We start from the raw sequence: 16,928 nt of genomic DNA, 5'->3' as shown, positions 1-16,928 counted from the left end.
TAATGTGTGCGACCTACTAAATCTAAATTGATTTAAATAAACTGAGAACAATACAAGATTAAGCACATGTTAATATTGTAATGTGGACTATTGATCAAGCATAAATATAACATACAGTTGATTTCTTAGATAGTCTATATGCTTGGTAACAATTAAAGGGTTTATGTACTAGCATGTAATGCTGTGTGAATAATCTCAATAAGCTAATATTTGGATCCGGGACCAAACTAATGGTTCAACCTAGTAAGTGAATTTTAATTCTGTTTGCTAATTATGTTGATAACAGGCAAAACATCGTTTTGTTAATAAGTATCGCCAGTTCGTTACAATTAAACGTAAATAATAACTATCAGGAAAGACTGAACAGGCCGGGGCTCTTTTATCTAGAAAAGAGAATGCTGAGAGGTGACCTAATAGAGGTCTTTAAGATTGTAAAGAGGTTTGATAGGGTAAACGTAGAGGAGATGTTTCCACTTCTAGGGGAGTCCAACACTAGGGGTCATCAATATAAGATAGGATAGTCTTTAATAATTCCAATAAAGAATTCAGGAGAGCGTGGTTAGAATCTGGAACTTGCTACCACATGGAGTGGTTCAGGCGAATAGCATAGATGCCTTTAAGGGGAAGCTAGACAAGTCCATGAGGGAGAAAGGAATAGAGAAGATTGGATGAAGTAAAGTTGGAGAAGGCTCGTGTAGAGCATAAACACCAGCACAGGGCAATTGGGCCGAATGGCCTGTTTCTGTGCTGTAAACTCTATGTAAGTATATGTAATAGTTATGTGGCATTGAAGATATTGTCTGATTGTCCGTCATAAACTTACAGGCAAATGTGAACTTTCCAAAGTTTCACTCCAAATACTGATGGTTCTTTAGCGCTGTGTCAATGAAATGCATGCAACGGTTGATTGGCATGAAATAAACCCAATATTGCTAAGAGTTTTTGTTAGTGGGGCTTTCGTTGTGTGAGTGATGGCATCAAGCCATTATTTGGAAGAGGGACTAGTCTCAGTGTAGAACCTAGTAAGTACAGAACTATTCTCAATTTCCACAAAACACTTACCAAACAGAATAAGTTTGTAAGTGATGAAAGCTTTTATTTGCAAAGAGGCAATTGCAATATTTTTTGGTTGGACTCATTATTAAAATAAGACATTAGTAAATATGCTGCTATTCATGCCAACTTGGCGTGTGATATTTGATGTAGCTCTATAACAAGCATGACATTTACAGCAGTTGAGTTCTACAAATAGTTTGTGCCTCATCAAGTGATTTTCAGATCGCAATTTTCAAAAATATCACATTACTGCTATTAATTAAATCTGGTTAAAAAGTATAGCGTAGATTTTGATAGATTTGAAAGGCTATAGCGTCTTTCACGACCTCAGGAAGCCCCAGGGCGCTTTACAGACCATGAAGTGCTTTAGAAGTGTAGTCACTGTTGCAATGTAAGAAATGTGGCAGCCAATTTGCGCACAGCAAGATCCCACAAACTGCAATGTGTTAATAACCAGACATTCTGTTTTTAGTGATGTTGATTGAGGAATAAATATTGGCCCAGAAATACTGCCATGGGATCTTTTACGTCCAGTTGAGAGGGCAGATGGGGACTTGGTTTAATGTCTCACCTGAAAGCAGGCACATCTGACGGTGCATTACTCCCTCAGTATTGCAGTAAGATATGAGGCTAGGTTTTATGCTCAACTCTCTGCAGTAGGACTTGAACCTACAGCGTTCCGACCAAGAGGCGAGAGTGCTACCCACTGAGTTATTCGATCAAAAAAGCCAGTTGTCACATTCGTAAATAATTCCACATCACACTTATGTTTTGAAGGACTGAGAAACAGAACTTTGAAAGTGTCCATGATAATCTAGTAGCAAATACAGAGTATCTTCTTTTTCCAACAACATGCAGAAGTATCCATCACTTCCACTAACTCTCAAATGAAATTTTAAATCACAGATTTTTGCTGTTATGTTGCGAAACTGGGACTACAGAAAAGATCACTGTACGTGAATTGTAATAGAAAAGAAATATTAAAAATGGATGATAAAGTAAGTGGCATTGTAGAAAGTTAGTTGAGATTGGCTAGAACTTCATTTTGTCTCGTTAGGAGCAACGTGGAGCAGAGGTTAAGGCAAAGTTGTTCGCTAAGACAAGGAATCTATTATTACTTTGTAGATTCCTCAAATGTACAAGGCATAGATATTTCAAATGGACAATTGAGATGGAGCGAATGCCTTAAGTGAGTTCGAATTGTCCTTAATTTAGAATGAATTAATTTGTTATGTCAAATATTTGCTTTGATTGGGGAAATGTGCCACTGTAAGGTACAGTTCTGTAAGGTAGAATCAGAATGAAACATCACCCAGTGTCACAGGAACAGATTTTGTCAAGGGCTATAGCGACGTGTGAATAATAGAGGAACTGATGTGCTGACTTTTGGAAGAGGAACCAAGCTAACTGTACAACCAAGTACGTAATTTAATAAACAAAACTACATTGCATAAATGTACTAGCAACTGCACATATGTATTTCAAACATTACAAACGATTTTAACAACATATGAATATGGCAGTACTTTATACGGATGGGCACTGGGCAAGATGGCCCAAGAACACTAGCAGAGTTGAAAACAAAATAAGGAACAACAGGTGCTCAAGGGTTTGTCATTGAATGTAAGATTTTATGTTGCCATATCCAACACAATAACATGGAATCACCCTTGGAAGTTAAAGATTGGTTATACGTGGTGGTCTGGATGATTTTACTGTGGAAAACCTTCCACATTCTGTTAAGAAAAAGCGTACGGGATTCTTGGCTTTATGAATAGAACCATAGAGTTCAAAAGCAAGGAAGTTATGCTAAACCTTAATAAATCACTGGTTAGACCTCAGCTAGATTAGTGCTTCCAATTCTGGGCACCACACTTTAGGAAGGATGTCAAGGCCTTGGAGAGGGTGCAGAGGAGATTTATCAGAATGAGACCAGGAATTAGGTGATTCAGTTATGTTGCGAGAGTCGCGAAGTTGGGATTGTTCTCCTTAGAGCAGAGAAGTTTAAGGGGACATTCAATCGAGGTGTTCAAAATCCTGAAGGGTTTTGATAGAGTAAATAGGGAGAAATTGTTTCTAGTGGAATGAGGGTGGGTAACCAAAAAACACAGATTTAAGATAATTGGCAAAAAAGGCAGGGGGAAAGATGAGTTTTTATTTTTACACGGCGAGTTGTTATGATCTAGAATTCACTGTCTGAAAGTATGATGGGAGCAGATTCAATAGTAAATTTCAAGAGGGGATTGGATATACTTAAAAAGGAAAACATTGTAGGGCTCTGGTTAAAAAGCATGGGAGTCGGACTAATTGGTTAGCTCTTTCAGAGAGCTGGAACAGGCATGATGGGCCGAATGGCCTTCTTCTCTGCTGTATGATTCTATGATACTGGTGGATGTGAGGGAGGAGGGTGACATTATATGATTGTTTTAAATACAACACCAAATAGATACTGTTTAATAAATATTAGATGTCACGGTATAAACACTCCAAAATGATTATTTTTTTTTGTAACTAAGGTTGGCATTAGGAACACAAATAATACAAGTTATGTACGTGAACCATTCCTGCATTTGTTTCAGTCTCTGTTACGTCTCATACGGTAGAATCTAGTGGACATACATTGGAAAATCACACAGAGACAGCCAGAAACAAATAGAGCAAGACACTAAATGAGATGCAATTGACCAGACTATGCTGTGCAATTCTATTATGTGAATCTAATGGGACAGCATTGGAAATCACAAAATAATCGAGAAATGTGGGTCAGAGACAAAAATCGTATGTAGTACTAAAACTAATCTAAGTGATATACAATGTGACAAATATACTTGCCTTGTTGTTGTAACAGAACACTTAGCAACAAATTACATGGAAAAGTAAATTGGACTAATGTAACCAAATTGCTTAAATCGGGATGGCTTGTAAAATCATGTAGGTAAATGAAGGGGTCATAAAATGAGCCCTGGGGCTTTTTGTAGGGGAGTTTAGTGCTGTGTGAATCAAGGAGGGAACCTTAAACTAATATTTGGAAGAGGGACTAGATTAACTGTACAGCCACGTAAGTATTTTACCAAACTTAAATGTACGTTTAAACCTACCTGCCATTGCATGTGTGTAAAATTAATCAGAATCATTCAAAGGTATTTGAAAAGAATATGGGTACTATTGGTTTAGTGGAAACATGGGTTAGACTAGATAAGTGAATATTTCCAAATTTGGTGACCGGTCAATTGTATAATGATTTTAATCAAAATAAACAATTTTACACTCTTTTTTATAGCAATATTATAAACTTCAATAGAATAAGCAAGATTATAAATAATATTTTGCTTCAAAGTTTACTGCACAGTTGGCCAGTTGCATAGAAGAGTACAATGATTGACTAACGCACTATAAACTCAGACAGAGAAAGGGAGAAATAGAGAAAAAGATGAGAGAGCGATAAGAGATTAGACAAACACACTGCTGAAAGTTAGAGATTGCTTTCACACATGCATTTTTATGTCAGGGATCATGGATATTGAATGACGTACAATAAAAATTTGAGGTGGCATCAAATTAAATAGAAATGTGGAATGATTTCCTTTAGACAGTGTAGAAACTATAATTTCTAATTTTTAATATGGCTTGCAGTATTGTTAAAAACAAAATTTAAAAGGAATTAATAAAGATGTGTAAATGGACCATCTTCATCGCCATAGGCTTTGGGTTTATAACAATGGAATTAGGTGTTACTCAAACTTAATTACTTAAATTCGGATCAAATGAAGAAAAAAAACTTACATTTATGGGGTCATTGTGCCAACTAGATTGCACTTTTTGAAAAAAGATGAGGCGGACATTGTGGATTGCCAGGGAGTATTTTTTGTAAGAGAGTAAGGCACTGTGTGAATTATGGAGGCAATGATAAGCTAACGTTTGGAAGCGGGACTAAAGTACTTGTAGAACCCAGTAAGTGTTATTTTTTTTACCGTATAAAAAAACTACTTCTGATTAATTGTAAATGTGAGCACAAAACAAATATGAAAATGCCATTCGATATTATCTCCATCATCTATGAAATTAAAGGCAAAACATGTCATGAAACGCCTATCACAGATCAAAAGCTATTCAGTATAACGTTTCCCCTTTTCAGAATTACTTTTTACATCTTTAGTGGCTAACTGATAATAAAATCGGGTATCACACAAATTTTAACTAAAAGCTATAAGATAGATAGATAGATACACAGATGATAGTTAGATAGATAGATAGATAGATAGATAGACAGATGATAGATAGATAGATACACAGATGATAGATAGATAGATAGATAGATAGATACACAGATGATAGATAGATAGATACACAGATGATAGATAGATAGATGGATAGATACACAGATGATAGATAGATAGATAGATACACATGATAGATAGATAGATAGATAGATAGATAGATAGATAGATAGATACACAGATGATAGATAGATAGATAGATAGATAGATGGATAGATACACAGATGATAGATAGATGGATAGATAGATAGATAGATGGATTCACAGATGATAGATAGATAGATAGATACACAGATGATAGATACATACATACATACATACATAAGTAATACAAAATGTCATCTAATGTATGTTACTTTTTAAAATATTTAGCAGATGATCCTGTGTTTTGCCAGTTGTACTTCAGATCGTAGATGCATCAACATAATATTTAATTTCACTCATCAATACATACTATAAAATGCACATCACAATTGACCATGTCACATCGTTTTTGTATGACCGTATGATGCTGTGTGAATAATAACTACGAACAAACATTTGGATCTGGAACCAGGCTGACCGTAACACCGAGTGAGTCAACCTTTCTTCCCATTAAAACCAGTGATTTATTATTTCAGTAGGCATAATTAGCACCAAGAGAAATTTAGAAATTAGCAAACAATATTCAACAGAACTATTCTAGCAATATAAATTACAACACAAAATAAATCAGCAGAGGCGGAACCAAGTCTAACAAAAAATGCAATTCACAATTCTAATGTCTTACTAGTAAAAAAAAAGTAGCAATCGACCAAATATTCCAGTGGGAATAAAATGCAATCCCATAGTGGATACTTGGTAAGTTTATCCATTGGGAAGGTATATACTATGGGAATTTGGCAATCAACCAACATCCTGGTGCGAAGCCGGGATTAAGCTGACTCTCCCAATATTTTTGCATATTGTCACGTTTTGGGCACTATACTATGTGTGTTAAAATATATGTGCAAGTCGCACAGTTGTAAGCAGCATTCATAAGAGGTTTTAAAAGGGAAGGGGATAATTGTTTAAAAATGAATTGGGTTTTGGGGGAAAGGGCAGAGGATGAGTCACTACAGGTGCTAAATGCCCACCTTTTGCACTGTAAAATTCTATAATTTCTATGACAATCACCTAAAACTGAATGAACAAATGTAACTGGTTATCCAACTTCGTCGATCTGTCTGCACATGTTTCCAAGGCTAGCTAGCGCTGGACATTAGTGAAAGAAACAGCAGGCTCCTATAAGCTAGAGTTTGGAAGTAGAATCTTGGTAACAATGCAGCTAATGAAATGCCATCATTGGCGCTCACAGTGAAATAAACATTAATAGATTAAGCGTCAATAGGTGAAAGAATAAAGCCAACATGGTATCTGTTATATTCATGAAAAGTTTCCAACAAGATTCATTTAGCGATGGGCTATTACATGACATTGAATTTACAGCTCAGAAACAGGCCATTCGGCCCAACTGGTCTATGCTGGTATTTATGCTCCACACAGACCTCCTCTCACACCTACTTCATCTCACCCTATCATGATATCCTTCTATTCCTTTCTCCTTCATGTGTTTATCTAGCTTCCCCTTAAATCCATCTACACTATTCGCCTCAACCACTCCACCTGTGAACGAGGTCAACATTCTCACCACTTTCTGGATAAAAAACGTTTTTCATAAATTCCCTATTATTAGTGACTATCTTATATTTATGGCCCCTAGTTCTGGTCTCCCCCACAAGTGGAAACATCTTCTCTGCATCTACCCTATCAAACCCTTTGATAATTTTAAAGACCTCTCTCAGATCACCCCCCAGCCTTCCCTTTTCTAGAGAAAAGAGCCTCAGCCTGTTCAGCCTCTCCTGATAGTTATAATCTCTCAGTTCTGTTTTATACCCTAATCACGCAGTGTGCCTGAATACCATCGTGAAATGACTGAGACTCCTCGGTATGCAAAAAAAAGTATTTGTGTCAAATATGACAATTAGAATAATTAGTAAAAACTTTAAAATGGAATAATAATTAAAAACTCAACTGATTATTGCATATAGTCAAATATCTCAATGAAACCTTGTCTTTCAAACCAGAAATATTTTCCAAAAAGAATAAACGGAGTTTAATCGAACCTGCCCCTCCTCAACCCCCCACCCCCAGTTGATATCATGATTTACTGTCCAGCATCGCCAAAGCGTATCCATTAACACTTTAAAGTGTATAACAACAGCTTTGCTGCAAATGTAATGCCGGCAATAGATTCAAGTATAACTATTTGAAATAATAAGCTAGGCAACATATAATAATTTATATATTGAGACCAGTTAATGGGTAGTTAATAACCTTGAACTAATATTTGTAAGTGTGAGTCGAATGAAACCAGAAGCAAATAAGAAAATGTATTTACAAACAGGTGCATTATTTATATTTACATTGATTCTGAGAGAGATAATGGTCTAACATTGGATTAGTGGCAATTGGATTAGTATTGTAAGGACAATAATGTTAAATATGAAAATTAACACGGGCAAATATACCCACTATTGACCATGATATGTACATTAAGGCGCAGAGAGAAAAGAGAGAGAGAGAGATTTGAGAAAAAAATATACAATTTTTTAAAAATATTTGCTAAGGCAACACAAGGCACTTATGGCAAAGGAGATAGCGCAAACCATTAAAGAGAAGCGGGCACGTAGATAGAATGGTAGAACACAGAACGAAAAGAGTGGATGCAAAAGGAGGTTGCTTATAATGGAAAGCTTTGACTAATGGTGTCCCACAAGGGTCTGTTATCTGTGTTGGAGACACTTTTAATGACTATATATAGAATTGAAAGGACAACATCAACATTGGCTACTGACTCCAACTTTGGGGGCATGGCGAATAGTGTGGAGGATTATGACAGGCTGCAAAAGGACATAGGTGGTCTAGTAAGACGGGCAGAATATTGGCAGATGCAGCTCAAAGCAGAACATATGTTAAGAGTTATCTTTACGAAATAAGAATGGTGAAATGACATAGACGTGAAGTGATAAGATTTTAAATGAGGAGCAACAGGACCCTGGTGTGCAGATAAACCGGTCCCTAAAAGTGGCAGCACAATTAAATAAGGCCTAAAAAGTGAGATGGGATCATATGCTTGGTATCTAGAGGCATAAAACGCAAAACAATCAGCAAACAATTATTTTTTACAAGCTCATAGCTAGGACGAAGTAATCCTACTTTGTGCGTTTTGGGCACCCCATTCTAGAAAGGTCATAATAACAATGGAGATATAGAGTCAGTAGGATGTTGCAGTTATGAAGACAAAATTTAGAAGTTATTCTTTTCTGACTAGAACCGGGAGCATTAATAGACGACCTTAAAAAGGCCTCCAAGATTATGAAGGGTCACGATAGGGTAAAGAGTGATAGATTGTTACCAGATCTCAGCAAGAGGGCACAATTTCAAATAATCACATAAAATGAAAGGGGCGATCAGGAAAACTATCCACAGGAAGGGTAGGTTGTGGAATTTTGTGCCGCAAACTGATGTTGAAGCAGAATCCAGAAATTATGCACTAGATAAAATGAGTAAAACGACTATTGATGGGTAAAGGAAGCAACTGGGAGGGTGGAATTAGCCGAGGTGGGTTAGGTAGGTAAAGCATGGCCTGTTAGGCCCAAAGGCCTGTTTCTGTGCTCCAATATTCTGTTATTAGCAGGTCCTTTTCAGTGACAGAAAAGTATTACATTACAACAATTGCCATACTTACAACTCATTCTGACTGATGTTTCAGAAAATAACATTTTAATGCAGTATATGAATACATTGAGACATTGCATGTGGTAAGTGTAGCATGCCTGTGGGGAAAAATGCCTATGGTCCTAAAAAATTCTCCTCCTTGTTTTCAAATCCCTCCATGGCCCTCGCCCCTCCCTATCTCTGTAACCTGCTCCAGCTCTACAACCCTCCAAGATTTCTGCTCCTCCAATTCTGGCCTCTTGCGCATCCCCAATTTTCATCGCTCCACCATTAGCGGCCGTGCCTTCAGCTGCCTAGGCCCTAAGCTCTGGAATTCCCTCCATAAACCTCTCCGCCTCTCTACCTCTCTCTCCAACTTTAAGACGCTCCTTAAAACATATGCCTTTGACCAAGCTTTTGGTCACCTGTCCTCATGTCTCCTTATCAAATTGTGTCTGATAACGTTCCTTGGGATGTTTTACTACGTTAAAGGCGCTACATAAATGCAAGTTGTTGTTATTGTTATGATTCCCAAAGCTCTCCACCACTCATGATTTCCTCTGGTCATTTCTGGGTCCGTTATAGACTAATCGATCGAGATTGATTGTTATGATTAGTCAATGATCAGTTATTATTCTATCATGCGACTACCAGGATGGTATGAGAACTAAATGGACCTGGATCTTTTCTCGTCAAGCAATTCCTATGAGACGTATTGTCAAAATGGTTGCTGGCGAGTTTTAACATATTGCTCTATATTTCACCTGCTAAAGCCATATTAGCTGCTGAAATGTGTCCATCGCCCACTTGCAAACAGAATAGAATTCATTTAAAATAGACAATATGCTTTATTGTTGTGAATGAATGACGACAAATTGACCACACGTGACATATTTGGATTGTAATCATTTTCTGCTCTAGATATAGGAAATTAGGGATGGGCAATAAATGCTGGCCTTGCCAGCGACGCCCACATCCCATGAACAAATTTTTAAAATATATTCACTTATTCAGAACGCCAAGTGATTCAAAAGAACTTTAAGATTATGAAAGGCAGTGACAATTTATATTCAAATTCAGCCCTGAAGCAAAAATAAAGCAACCAGGTATTGCATCTGACTTTTCAAATGACTATTGCAAAGTAAATAATTCAATTCCAGTTTAATTGTAGACTCATAGAATGATACAGCATAGAAGGAGGCCATTCAGCCCAATGTACCTGTGCCGGCTCTTTAGATGAACAATCCAATTAGTCCACTCCCCCTCCTCTTTTCCCATCGGTCTGCACATTTTCCCCCTTCGTGTATTTATCCAATTCTCTTTTGAAAGTTACCATTGAATCTGCTTCCTCCATCCTTTCAGGCAGTGCATTCCAGATCATCACAACTTGCCACATTAAAAAAAAGTCTCCTCATCTCCCCTCTACTTCTTTTGCCAATTACTTTAAATCTGTGTCCTCTGGTTACCGACCCTTACTCTACCAAAACCCTTCATGATTTTGAACACCTCTATCATATCTCCCCTTAACCTTCTCTGCCCTAAGGAGAACAACCCCAGCTTCTCCAGTCTCTCCACCTAACTGAAGTCCCTCATCCCTGGAACCGTTCTAGTAAATCTCTTCTGCACCCTCTCTAAGGCCTTGACATCCTTCCTAAAATGTGGTGCCCAGAATTGGCCACAATGCTCCAGCTGGGGCCTAACCAGTGTTTTATAAAGGTTTAGCCTAACTTCCTTGCTTTTGTACACTATGCCTCTATTAATTAAGCCCAGGATTCCATATGCTTCTCTACTCTTTCTGTAGTCTATCAGAGAAACACTTACACATACACCTCAGTTTCGATAGTAAAAAACGAGTCAGCCTAGTAGTTAAAGATTGTAAGAATATTGATAAATTATGGAACATTATGTTTTTTCTTTTCTCGTTGTCTATGAACAGAAAGGGACGAAACTCTGAAACCATCGGTCTATATTCTCCCTCCACCCGAAGCCAGCAATGCGACTGAGGTTTCAGCCGTTTGCCTGGTTACAGACTTCTTCCCCAACAACCTCACCGTATCCCTGGCGGCCGGGAAAAATGAGCAGAAACGAACCCCAGAGGACGCTATGGTATCCATCGAGGATAAGAGCTACAGTCTGGTTGGATATCTGACAGGGCCTAAATCGGAACTGGAGGAGGGATTTCAATGCAATACTACCGACTCGAGTACAGAATCCGTGAAAACAATGAAAGATATCGGTATGTTCATTTATAAATTAATTTTATACCTTAAGATTATAACGTGAACTATTCTCTTATAGTTATTATTAATATTATCATTATTACTGCTATTATTCTTAATAATATTATTTGTCTTTTACAGGTGGTTCTGACATGCCCTGCATCAAGGTTGACGAAGATGCAAAAGGAGGTTAGTACACTGTATGTGTTTGTGTGTGTGTGTTTATGTGTGTAACGTGTTTGTGAGTGTGTGTGTGTACATGTGATGTTTGCGTGTGTGCATGAATGTGTGTGTTTATGTATTTGTGTGTGTGTTTGTTTGTGCGTGAGTGTTTATGTGTGTGTGTGTTTGTGTGTTTGTGGGTCTGTATGCATTTGTACATATGTGTATTTTTGCGTATGGGTGTATGTTTGTGTGTGTATGTGTTGAAGGCGTATGTTCTTAAAAGGGATTCAGCTGCATTTTCCAACTGGTTTAACCAATGCAACATGACATGACATGCACTCGAGTTACCCTTTTAAACCATTAACCGTTGGTAACAATTAATAGGTATCACTTGTGATATTTTAGTTCTAGATGCATAAAGTAGCGAAAATCAAAGAAAGCAAGCACACACACACACACACACACATAAACATACCTGCGTGAAATTAGGAAGGGACATAGGAACAGAAATAGGCCATTCAGCCCCTCGGGCCTGTTCCAACATTCAATCAGATCATGGCTGATCTGTATATTAATTCCATCTATCCGCCCTGAATGACCTGGTTCTAATTTTAAGGTTATGCCCCCTTATTCTGGACTCCACTCTCCAGAGGAAATAGTTTCTCTCCATCTACACCATCAACTCCTTTTATCATCTTAAACGCATCGATTACAATTAGATGCATGGATACAAAAGAAAGATAAGAAGAAAGAACGAAAGATAAATGCACACATCCATTATATGAATACATACCCCGAGGTAACAGCAAATTGTAAATATAGAGAGCTGTTGAGCTGGTTGCGGAGTTAGGAACATAGGAACAGGAGTAGGCCATTAAGCCCCTCAATTTGATAAGATCATGGCTGATCTGTGATCTAACTCCATATACCTGCCTTTGGCCCATAACCCTTAATACCTTTGGTTGCCAAAAAGCTATCTATCTCACATTTAAATTTAGCAATTGAGCTAGTATCAATTGCCGTTTGCGGAGGGGAGTTCCAAACTTCTACCACCCTTTGTGTGTAGAAATGTTTTCTAATCTCGCTCCTGAAAGGTCTGGCTCTAATTTTTAGAACTGTGCCCCCTACTCCTCGAATCCCAACCAACGGAAATAGTTTGTCTCTATCCACCCTCTCTATCCCTTTAATATCTTATAAACTTCGATCAGATCACCCCTTAACCTTCGAAACTCTAGACAATACAACCCCAATTTGTGTAATCTCTCCTCGACTTCAAGTTTCTGAAGGAATACTTTCCAAAATATCAAAATTGAGAGCAGCATACCTCTTTACTTATCATTCCATGTCGTATATTAACATATCAGAGCAGGGTCAATATTTGTTCATGGAATTCTCTACCCCAGAGGGCTGTGGATGCTCGGTCATTGATATATTCAAGACTGTGATCGATAGCTTTTTGGACACTGAGGTAATCAAGTGATATGGGGATCGGGTGGGGAAGTGATCTTATTGAATGGCGGAGCAGGCTCTGTGGGTCGTATGGCCTACTCCTGCTCCTATTCCTTGTGTTCTTATGCTATTTATCGTTCTAGATATTCTTATTTTTTTGTTTTTCCTCTTCTCACAGACGAACACATGAATCTTCTCTCTCTGACGGTCTTTGGCTTAAGAATATTCTTCTTCAAAAGCATCGTATTCAATATCTTGATGACTGTTCGAGTTTGGATCTCATAAGGTGAGACGCAAGTTGTGACATTTTACAAGTTCAGTATCAAAGACTAAAAACTCTCTCCTTTAGACAGTCTGCTTTGCATAAACCTTTACCTGCACAGACAGAATAAACAGCAATAAGTTAAATGGCCAGATATTGTTTTTAATGATGTTGGTTGAGGAATGAATATTGGCCCCAGGACAACGGGGAGAACACCCCTGCTCTTCATTGGAATAGTGGCATAAGACTGTTTGTATCCACCTGAGAGGGTAGACGGGACTTTAGTTTAACGTCTCACCCGGAAGACCATACCTCCGACAGTGCAGCACTCCCTCAGTTCTGTACTGGGAGTGCCAGCCTAGATTATGTCCTCAAGTCTCTGGAGTGCTACTGTGAACCCACGACCTTCTGACTCAGAGGCGAGAGCGTTACCAAGGGCTGATACGGCTGTCATCTCTAACATTTAATATAAAAAGCAAGTAAAACAATCAGATACATTCAGATTAATGGAGGGACGTGCCCACGATTCCAATATTATAAGAACCACTTATTCCGATCAACTCTTAAGTTGAAATCTTTAATTAACACTATTTAAAGACCTTCATTTTGATTGCCAAATAATAGTTAAAGCATACTTAAATTAAGAAAATAACAGGATTCCGACTGATGCCCTTTAAAAAAGAATGTATAACTGAGCCACGTTGGGAGTAAATTCTGATAACATTGTCTCAGTCAGAATAAGATAAGATATTTTGTAGCCTAAGCAAATTAAAACGGAAATGTAATCATACCACGCAGCGTCACATTGGGAGTAATCTCGCTGTGTGTGTAGCGGATCGACATTGGCCCCAATCTAGAGTTGCATGCTATATCTAATACAGCACTCGGCCTATCAGAAAAAAAAGACCAATACACTCTAACAGGCTTTCGTTTAAGAATTATCACATTTTTCTTAATGCTAAACAAATTTACTTTGAGATAAAGGATGATACCAGAAGAGAGCGGCTATACTTATCAGGAACGATTGAATAGGCTGGGGCTCTTTTCTTTAGAAAGGAGAAGATTGAGGGTTGAACTGAAAGAGGTCTTTAAGATTATGAAAGGGTTTGATAGGATAGATGTAGTGAAAATATGCCTAATTGTGAGGAGTCCAAAACCAGGAGGCCATAAATGTAAGATAGTCACTAATCAATCCAATAGGAACTTCAGGAGAAACGTCTTTACCCAGAGAGTGGTGAGAATGTGGAACTCGCTCCCACAAGGAGTAGTTGAGGCAAATAGCAGAGATGCCTTTAAGGGGACGCTAGATAAACAATCGAGGGAGAAAGGAATAGAAGGTTATGGTGATAGGGTTGCTTAAAAAGAGGTGGGAGGAGGCTTGTGTGGAGCATAAACACTGGCACAGGCCATTTGGGCGAGTGGCCTGTTTCTATGCTGTAAATTCTATGTAATAATTTTTAATATATTGTAAATCTAAGCTCAGTTCTGGTAGCATTGAGAGGTTACTTTTGATGATTAATTTTGCATGGGGGGGCAATTCCACACGCTATAATATACTAAAACCATTTGTTACTTATTTCTCTATCCAGAGGGCCAATTAATCACGAGCACAGAAGTAATCGGACTGTCATGGCGGTGAAGGCCCAAAGATCTTTGTATGGACGCAGAATAATGTTTACATGTGATGCAGTGAACAGTCTACCCAAAGGCAACATTTTATATATAACGTGCATATATGTGTTTGTATGTAAAAGTTATTTTGTAAAGAATCTTCATGATTGTAGGATTGTGTCATTTCTGTCCTTTCCTCTAGAACGGTAGTATAGTTTAATCAGAATAATCTCTTCTTTGTAGAACTTCAGACGAAGCTTTGCTCATACTTACATTTGGAGATTGCTGATTTTATATTAAACGTATAGTCTGTATCATTGTAAGATTTAAATGTTATCTTCTTTGTACATTAAGTCATATGCCTTTTAATTGGGCGCTTGGAATATTAATGTCCTAACCCGTGAAATGGATCCTACGAAATGTCTAGTGTTTTCCTGGGAAGAACAGAAATCTGGGGAAAAAAACCTCCATGCTGAAAATCATGCACTCTTACAGCACAGAAGGAGGCCATTCGGCCCAACGTGCCCTTGCCGGCTCCTTGAAAGAGCTATCTCATAGCACTGCAATTTTATTCCCTTTCAAGTATTTATCCAATTCTCCTTTGCAAGTTATTATTGAATCTGCTTCCACCGCCCTTTCAGGCAGTGCATTCCAGATCATCACAACTCGCTGAGTAAAAAAGTTTCTCCTCATCTCCCCTCTGGTCCTTTTGTCAATAACTTTAAATCTGTGTCCTCTGGTTCCCGAGCCTCCTGCCAGTGGAACCGATTTCTCCTTATGTACTCTATCAAAACCCTTCATAATTTTGAACAACTCTATTAAATCTCCCCTCAACCTTTTCTGCTCTACAGTGAACAATCCCAGCTTTTCTAGTCTCTCCACCTAACTGGAGTCCCTCATGCCTGATGCCATTCTTGTAAATCTCCTCTGCATCCTCTCCAAGGCCTTGACAGCAACATTGTTATTTTAAATATTTTGAATTGGACAGCCAGTGTGGTGCCCAGATTTGGACACGGCACTCCAGCTGTCCAATTCAAAATATTTAAAATAACAATGTTGCTGCCTCCATTCAAAGGGCCTAAGAGAATTCACGAGAACATTCTGTGCGTGTATGCAAATATTCCAAGAGACTCATTTAAAGGAAAATGTACTGACTTGCTACTGTATCAATGGAATGTCGGATATCTGGTTTAATTGTAGACTTAAAAGAAAAGATTTACACTTGAGATGCTTCTTGCTAGTTTAGATATAATATTCCTCACTATTGTTACATTTTAAGACGAATTTAAGTGGGCTTTTCAGAATCGTTGATTTCTTCCAGCAATGCTTGCCAATAAAATATATTTTAATACAATTTACGCTTTTAATTAGTCATTTCTTTACATTAAGTCACAATTATTCCATTATGAAAGATGCATCTATCTCTCTATAATATATCAAAAACCTTAAGTCTGCATGTTTACAGAACCTTGCTTCCTGTTTCCCTACCCTCAATATAAACGGCTATATCCATATTTATAACGTACACTGCCTATGTAAAGTCACTGCCAACCAAGGCTCAGTTAGTAGCACTCTCGCCTCTGAGTTAGAAGGTTGTAGGTTCAACTCCCTCTTCAGATACTTGACGACGAAATCTAGGCTGACGCTCCAGTGCAGCACAGAGGGAGTATTGCACTGTCGGAGGTGCCATCTTTCAGATGAGACTTCAACCGAGGTCCTGTTTGCCCTCTCAGGTGGACGTAAGAGGTCCCATAGCACTTATTATCCAAGAAGAGCAGGGGTGTTCTCCCCGGTGTCTTGGGCCAATATTTATGCCTCAAACAACAGATTATCTGCTCATTAACTCATTGCTGTTTGTGGGACCTTGCTGTGCACAAATTGGCTGCTGCATCTCCTACATTACAGCAGTGACATCCTGCCAATGGTGGCAGTACAATGCTTTAGTTTGGTGTTGTCAAGTTCTTTAGCCTGTTGGCAGACAAATGTCCAAGCACCAACTAATCCCATCAGTTTTGCTATTGAGCTATGGATAATAATTTAGAATCAAAGGTCTCGATAAACAGTGGACAAAAATGTATGACTATTAAACAAGGCCTAAATAGCTCGTTGTTCCCTGGACCCAATATTCTCTATTGTAACTGATGATTGTAC

At 38.1% G+C, this 16,928-nt stretch overlaps 1 gene segment (V, D, J or C); it reads left to right on the top strand.

Moving 5' to 3' along the window:
* The window catches only part of LOC137308051 (T-cell receptor alpha chain constant-like), a 31,308-nt gene extending 15,177 nt beyond the window's left edge, over positions 1-16,131 (top strand). The window contains 4 exon segments of the C gene segment in view: positions 11,008-11,307; positions 11,432-11,479; positions 13,083-13,190; positions 14,756-16,131. Of these exon segments, the coding sequence occupies positions 11,008-11,307; positions 11,432-11,479; positions 13,083-13,189 (455 nt within the window).
* The last annotated feature ends 797 nt before the right edge of the window (positions 16,132-16,928 follow it).

The sequence above is a fragment of the Heptranchias perlo genome, unplaced genomic scaffold, assembly GCF_035084215.1.
Source record: "Heptranchias perlo isolate sHepPer1 unplaced genomic scaffold, sHepPer1.hap1 HAP1_SCAFFOLD_118, whole genome shotgun sequence".
NCBI classification, from domain to species: domain Eukaryota; kingdom Metazoa; phylum Chordata; class Chondrichthyes; order Hexanchiformes; family Hexanchidae; genus Heptranchias; species Heptranchias perlo.
This window is presented reverse-complemented; position numbering and strand designations above follow the sequence as displayed.